A 7,327-nucleotide genomic window follows, 5' to 3' on the forward strand; every position below is an offset into this window, starting at 1 on the left:
GTGACCACCTCTCCATGTGGAACTTATAGGCGCTGACAAGATTCTTCCGGTCGACCGTGACAGCGAGGGGAAGAAGTGTGGCGATGATGTGTTCTACGCATCAGAAAGGTGTTGGGGAAGATCCTAAGTTTCTTCATCTTGGAGATCATCCTCAGCGCCCGTTGATTGGCGGCCGACTCAAGATGCTAGCTAGCTGGCAGCAACTCTCCAAGCCTCAACGATGATGCGGCGTCGGGCTCTGTTCAACCTCCATCGGAGGCTCTTTCAAGGTGTCGGGATGGTGCCTCACTTTCTTCCTACTCCAAGTGGTTCCGTCCCCGGAGCTGGCGAGGAAAGGCCGTTGCTAGAGCCCTTGCATGGTCACCGGTCACCAAGGACCTGATTGCTTTTCTTGGTATCTTTCTAGGGTTCTCTTTGCGTTAGTTAGGCTAGCTGCCCTCTCAATAACGTAACAATCCTTTACAAGCTGCCTGCTATTAATTCAAGTCAGTCGTTCGATCATTTGTGGTTATACGTTCGTATTTAATTAATCTTGCTTTCCCCTAAGTCGTAGCCGTGTCTATGGATCCTGCTCGACTTATTAGGTTTTCTCAAATATATATGCATTCATGCTACTGAAATCCTAGAACACTACTCATGGTTTACGTGATAGCGAAGGATCGGTACAGTTTTTTTATACGACACCTTGGCAGCTAGGCAGCAAGCAGGGCGAGAGCCTAGTATGGGGCAGCCAGAACTGAAGCCTGAAAATCGGGCGGATATACATCCTCACAGGTTTCGAGGTGAGCTCTCCGGAGCTGGGCTGGCGCCTCTGGTCGGCTCGTCAGGGAAAGTCAGACATATCTCCGTCCACGGGCATGCAGCGGTGGAACGTGTCCCGCCATGCGTCGCCCTGCATGCTCCCTAACTCCAGCGTAAACGTCGATCTCCGTTGCTATAAAAGGTCACCCACCTCTCGCTCTATACGTACGCAAGAGCAGTTTCTTCATCCCCACACTGATCGAGCTATAGTCTATAGCTTAGCTATGGGTGGGAAGGGCGGCGGAGGTGGTGGCGGGAAGGGCGGAGGAGGAGGCGGCGGAAAGGGCGGGGGTGGAGGCAGCAGCGGTGGCAAGGGCGGAGGGGGAGGGGGAGGAGGTGCAGGCGCGAAGGGCGGTGGAGGAGGTGGGAAAGGTGGTGGAAGTGGAACCGGAGGAGCGTCCGCCAAGTCCGGCGGCGGCCATGGCGGTGGGCTGGGAAAGTCGAGCGGCAGCAGCGCCGCGGGCGATGGCATGATGAAGGCCCCAGGCGCCGACGGCTACATCGCCCGCTCCGGCTTCGAGGCCAACCCTCAGGGGTACTTCGCGGGTCTCCACCACGGCGACGCCGTCAAGTAGACACGTCGTACGTGCTGTTGTAGCTAGGCTAGCTGCCGGTCAGTGGTCTCTAGTGTTTATATCAGAATAATGTACAGACTGCATGCGAGTAGAGAGCAGCCTAGCTAGCTAGCACGTACTGTTGTGCTAATCCAAGTCGAGACCACCGACTGGTAGTAGTAAGTAACGTGTGGTAAGTGAATGTGGTACCGTTTGTGTGTGCTAATTAAGCTTCTGCGTGTGTGTGCTGGTTTTCTGAATGAATCGATCTATGGAGCGTCTAATTGTCGGTTGTAACTTGCAACGCGAATCGGTCGATGGTACACGCAACAAATTCTGCGAGTATGTAACACAACGAATATTTTTGAATATGGGTACTTCTGTACTTATTATTATTAGTCCCATAAGTTACATAGTGTACCGATCATATGCCTATGTACATTCAAGTCCGGGGAGGAAGTTTATCCTAAGACTTGTCAATTCATAAGTTATTATTTTTGCCTGAGCTACATATTTTCGATTTCGGTTATGAAAAATGACGCGCGCATATTCTCTTCGTACCAGTTTATTAGGGCGCATCTCCAGCGAGCCGACCTAAATCGACAACCCACTATCCATTTGGATTGGTGCGCCACTAGCATGGTCTAAAGTCTCTAGAAGTTTTAGTTCCGATCGAATTACCAACCAGAACTAATTAGTCGCATTAGTCCCGGCTAGAACGGTGCTGTCCACAGTAACCATTTAGTTCCAATTCGTTTGGAACCTTTAGTCCCACTTGATAATACCAACCTTTAGTTCCGATTCGTTTGGAATCTTTAGTCCCAGTTGATAATACCAACCGGGTTGCGGCAGGCTGTTACGCAATCGGGTTGGAGCTTTATAAAATACAAAATAAAATGATAAAAAAATAAAAAATAAAAATCTGTTTAGATTCATGTATGTTACGCAAACTACTATTAAGGGAAATTAACATGATGGCTGAAACTCGACACTCCGACTGGATCAATGATGGCCGGCATCAAGATCTTTATCTTGGCACGAGAGAAACTTTAGGACAGTCACCTTATTCAAGGTCTCGGACGTGACTGGATGGTGGGATCAATCCTACCGTCGCCTGGCCAACCGCCGACACCACCACAATGCCTAGCAACTGGTGCCGCAAGCAAAACCGCACTTACCCACCACCAAAACCGAGGATCCAGGCCTGCACTAGCCAAAGGACCGAGCAGGCTCGAAGCTCCCGACGCTGCAGCAAGGTCGCCTCCACCGCGGGGAGACGGCACCCCCTACTCAGTCGACATCAAGATGCGCTGTCCACCGGCCCCTACACGGCACCTCGCCTCCGATAAATCTTGGAATATCCGCATCGCCGCCACCAGCGAAAATGCCCGCCACCTGCGCATGGAGAAGTCCCCGCTGCCGCTGTTGCCATTGCCGCCTGGCTTTGCCCTACGAGTCCTCCAGTGACGACTGCCAGGCTTTGCCCTACGAGTCCTCCAGTGACAACAAGGGTAGAGGGAGAGAGGTGGGAGGGTCCTCGTGAGCCGGCGGCGGTGGGCACCCCCGTGTCACCTCAGATAGGCGACAAGGGGGTTAGGGAAGGTTTGCGTGAGAAATCGGTGAGAAGTTCGGTTCATAGATGATTTTGCATAAGACCGTCTATTCATACCGCAAATAGTTTTACGTTTTGCCAAAACACTTTTGCCGTGATGCAAGGCCATCTTTTTATACCACAAAAGGTTTTACGGTTTGGTAAAACACTTTTCCTGAATGGGCTAGAGTTTAAACTTTTTAGGAGGGATGTGCTAGAGTTTTTTTTTTTTTTCTTACAGGCCGAAAGAAACGAGCGGCTAGTCAAGAAAAGGGCGGGCCTAAGCGGGCTGATTACTTCCCTCAATCTTGCAAGACAGAACGAAGGGGCTGTAGCTATAATGTTTCTGCTTGTACAAATCTGGTGGACTAAAACTCTTGTACAGCTATCTTAAAATGACTGGCCGTACTGGTGCATCTGCAAGAAGTCTCCTGTCTTTGTAGCCCACATTTGTAGTTGTACAGCTATCTTAAAATGACTAGCCGAGACTTCTCCTGATAATAGCCCACATTTGTAGTTGTACCCTCTACACTAGAATGCAGTCAGTTGTATAAGATGAACACTTCAAAAAAGAAACTATACCAAAAAGCAGAGACACGCAGAAACATTCTTTTCAGAATGTTTTATTCCAAATGCTATTCTCGCTCTGTCCAGGGCAGTGACAAGCAGAAACATTCTCTTCAGTATGATGTTGCCCGATGCTTCAGTAACATGTTCTATTCAGGCCTTGTACAATCTTGTTGTAAGCAAAAGTTTTTGGAGGCACTTTTTAACAAAACAATTGCTTCCCCAAAATAAGTTTTAGAAATGTAACATCCTTCTCCAAAAGAAGTTTCAGATAGAACTTGCTAAATCATTTTCATTCACGGGCAAACAGCAATTGTTGTTCCACGATAGAGATATGCAACATCCCAACATAGGGCATGACATGTCCAACTCACCCAAATCATTCTGTTACCCATTTGTTACTGCAGGCATGAACGGAGATCCTCACCTAAATCATTCAGTTACTCATCTTCGGGAATGAGCTACTGCAGACAGGAACGTACATCCTCACCTGCGGCCCTATGGATGCGAGCTCGTCGTGAACGAGGTCGCCGAAGGCGATGTGGAGAAGTGCCCGTTCCCCTGGCCCGCCATCTCCTCTCCGGTGCTTCCGCGTCGTCGGTGAAGAATGAGGATGGCGACCTGGAGCTCCTCCTAGCCGTAGAAGAGCAGATCAAGCAGAGTTGCTCGCATATCCGGCAAGGTCGCATCGGGGAAGCAAGGCGGCACCGGTTTATGGGACAGAAAATCGAACCTTGGCCAGCGGTGTCTTCGTAGTCGGCAGCAGCGCGGGGAGCTAGACGGTGGAGGGGAGCAGCGCGGGGGAGCTAGATGGAGGAGGGGAGCAGCGAGGGCGAGCTAGACGGCGGAGGGGAGAGAATGCTAGACGGCGGCGTGCGAGCGGAGCTGCGGCATAGAGACGGAGCGAGAAGGAATCGAGGGAGACGAGCGGTGTGGACCTCGTGTTGTGTCGAGAATTCTCCGAGTTTTTTTTTTTTTTTTTGCAAACTCATCCGTCCAACAATTTCCCCCGGACGAAGGGAGTACTCCATATCTATACCTATACCTAATAATAATAAAGAAAATAAGGCTTCTTGTTCGTCCGTCTGTTTTTGCCCTGACTTTTCGTCTAAATTACCGCCCCTGCCACCTATAAGTCAAACTAAATAAAAACTGTTCGACCAGAAAATAGACTTTTTTTTTTTGACCCTGACCAGAAAATAGACTCACACGCCTAGGACGCCCGGCCCGGAAACTTCTCCTCTCTTCGTACATCTCTAAGCCTGGGGGTCCGTTCAATCCGTTCAGGACTCAGCTGCTACGATGCATTGGGTACTGCCGGAGACCTACAAATACGCAGGAGAGGAAGTGGTCTCAGATCGTGGTGGCAGGTGCGTCACCTAAACATGGAAATAGAAAACATCTGATTTTTCTTGTACACGCAGTACGGCGCGATAAAAGGAAACATAACGCAACGCGAAATCATCCCCTGTCCCCCACGCCTGGCAGCCCGGCCTCCGGCGAAGGCGGCAACACAGCTGCCCAGGGCTTCACCGTCGGCGGCCGCCCGTCAGCTACGAACTGAACGCGGAGAGAGGTAGACGAGTATTGGTCGACGATTCGGTCAAGGAAGACATCATCGTTGCTGGTGCTCTTGACGTGGACTAAGGGCTACACCTCCGTGGAACACAGGGTCGGGCAACTGCAAAGGAGTTCCTCGCTGTTGTCTTTGTTGACTTCGCTGCCGCGGTGGAATTACCCAATACCTTCCCACTCCAACACCTCAATGTCAAGTTCTTGGCGATCAGGTACCTTTTTTTGGAGATCGGATACTAGAGGAAGGGCATCATGTATGCCACAGGAGAGTCTTTGTAGATGTCCGTGATTTAGTCATCGTCGCTGGTTTTATTGATCTGTTTGTTCTTATATGGTCGTCGTGTGGCCCTGGCAGGCGTAGGGCATGGCCCAAATATGGGCGGCCTTCATGCCCCCTCGCGATTATTTGTATTCAGCACGATGCCGCAGTTTTGGAGGTCGCTGCTCCTGTCCAGGACAGAGCAGAAGCTCACCAGTCTTCATGCCTCCGTAAGTCCTCTCTTAAGAGATACAAAGATGCTTTGATTCTGTAAGCCCACCAGTACGGTCATTATGTCCTGGAAGTGACGGCATAAATCTGATGCTTTGACTCCGTAACTGGAAAGAAGTTGCCTGAGCGAACAAACCAGATCAACGATCGTGGCTATCTAATTTTTATTTTCTTTGACAGACGGAACCTAAGATCGTACATGCAATCCTCAAATCGTGTAGTTTCTACATGTAACATATCAACTGACACAATGTTTTTTATGAGTAATAAACAGATAAACCACTCATCTAAAAAATTACATATGTTAGTAATAATGCACTTGATATGTTATATCATTCGCTTACTTTTATTTAAGATTTTTGCAGTTGCCATATTGAGCTAAAAAAGAAGTGATAAAAGAAGTGTAGAAGATGAATTGTTTGAAGAACCCCGTATGGCCCAAAGATTTATCTGCCTTCATCTCCTTCCTCTACTCCCCGGGTGTGGTGGCGGCGCATGGATCTACTCCCGTGGACACACGTCTACCCCGTGGTGAAGTAGAGTGCAGAGGGGGTTGTGGCAGTGCGCCTAACCGGGGAGCGCACCGTGGACGTGCTAAAGCTATCGTATTTTGGCAACACAATGTGATTGTACCAAAAATAACATAGAGTATTTTTTTCTAGAGCAAACACGTATTTCATTAATTTAAAATCAAGTTACATAACACATGTGAAATAAAAGAGAAACTAAGATAAAATAACATACTTTGTGTGTGCATCTGTCAGTTATTTTTCTGTCCCGTTGCAACGCACGGGCATGTTTACTAGTCTATACCTAATAATAAAGAAAATAAGGTTTCTTGTTCGTCCGTCTGTTCTTACCCCTAGATTTAAATCCAAATTACAGGGATTGCCACCGCTCAAGTGATCAACGGTTCGTTTAACACGAAAAAAGAGAGGGTTCTTTTAGCTCTGTCCCGTTCCCGTCTCCCTCTCCATAGCTCGTTGCTCCATCCCCGACCTCCAGACCCAAGCAAGCGCCTCGCGAGCGACCGGCACGCCCACCCCTAGCACGCTACCGCAGAATCCCAACCCAGCGTATTCCCCGCTTTCTGTCTCCTGATTCGCGACGCCATCTAATCACCCAGATCTCCGCTTGTGCCGCCCGAGGATCCCCGCCACCACGCAGAACCCAGTGCTGGCCGAGATACCCTGCTGCCACCGCGCCGAGTTTCAGACTGTCTGTCTCAGATCCATGCCTCCTCTGTCATTAAACAGACGCCCTCACGTGGAGACCCCCATGGCTGCATCGCAAATTCCCCAATATGAGTGGTTGGGAGCGGATCCTGCTGCAACCGCCGCTCAGGTCAACGGGCATCTGGCGTGAGGTCTCTGTTGTCATCGTCCGGCGAACGATCTGTGGCCGGCACGCCCGCACCGGCCCGTCATCGTGGAGCCACGCGATGGGCTCGAACGAGTGGGCGCTGCTCCGATCGGTGCAGCTATCTGAATTTCTTCTTATCTCAGCACGTGCTAGCTTACAAAAAAAAATCGGATCTGCAGATGCATACCTGCCAGCAGCTTTCAGTGCATTTTGTGTGAAACTTCTTGTTCGGTACTTACAGTTCAGGATACGAAATCGATATATGTATCTAGGATTGCAATTGTGCCATCTGCATAGCTGGTTGAATCTTTGCATGTTTAAAAGCAGACTTTGGTAAGAGTAATGCGTGCAAATTGGTTGGATTATGATTGTTCATTAGGATGGTTA

At 49.6% G+C, this 7,327-nt stretch overlaps 1 protein-coding gene and 1 long non-coding RNA gene across 2 annotated transcripts; one reads left to right on the forward strand and one right to left on the reverse strand.

Annotated features, from left to right (window-relative positions):
- Positions 1-1,025: 1,025 nt before the first annotated feature.
- On the forward strand, positions 1,026-1,623 carry LOC127315254 (uncharacterized). Its single transcript, XM_051345758.2, has 2 exons — positions 1,026-1,198; positions 1,253-1,623. The coding sequence occupies exons 1-2, from the start codon at positions 1,026-1,028 to the stop codon at positions 1,374-1,376; spliced, it is 297 nt and encodes a 98-aa protein (XP_051201718.1). The 3' UTR covers positions 1,377-1,623.
- Positions 1,624-3,787: 2,164 nt separating this feature from the next.
- Positions 3,788-4,469, reverse strand: LOC127317916 (uncharacterized). The gene is made up of 2 exons (XR_007861523.2): positions 4,247-4,469; positions 3,788-4,146 (listed from the first exon to the last, which is right to left on the reverse strand). It is a non-coding gene; the product is annotated as an uncharacterized lncRNA (long non-coding RNA).
- Between the last annotated feature and the right edge of the window lie 2,858 nt (positions 4,470-7,327).

The sequence above is a fragment of the Lolium perenne genome, chromosome 7 (assembly GCF_019359855.2).
Source record: "Lolium perenne isolate Kyuss_39 chromosome 7, Kyuss_2.0, whole genome shotgun sequence".
Lineage (NCBI taxonomy): Eukaryota > Viridiplantae > Streptophyta > Magnoliopsida > Poales > Poaceae > Lolium > Lolium perenne.

Coding starts and splice junctions, on each gene's coding strand:
- LOC127315254 (XM_051345758.2), top strand. CDS start 1,026: ATGGGTGGGAAGGGCGGCGGAGGTGGTGGCGGGAAGGGCGGAGGAGGA. Junction 1,199..1,252: donor GGAAGTGGAACCGGAGGAGC/GTCCGCCAAGTC, acceptor GTCGAGCGGCAG/CAGCGCCGCGGGCGATGGCA.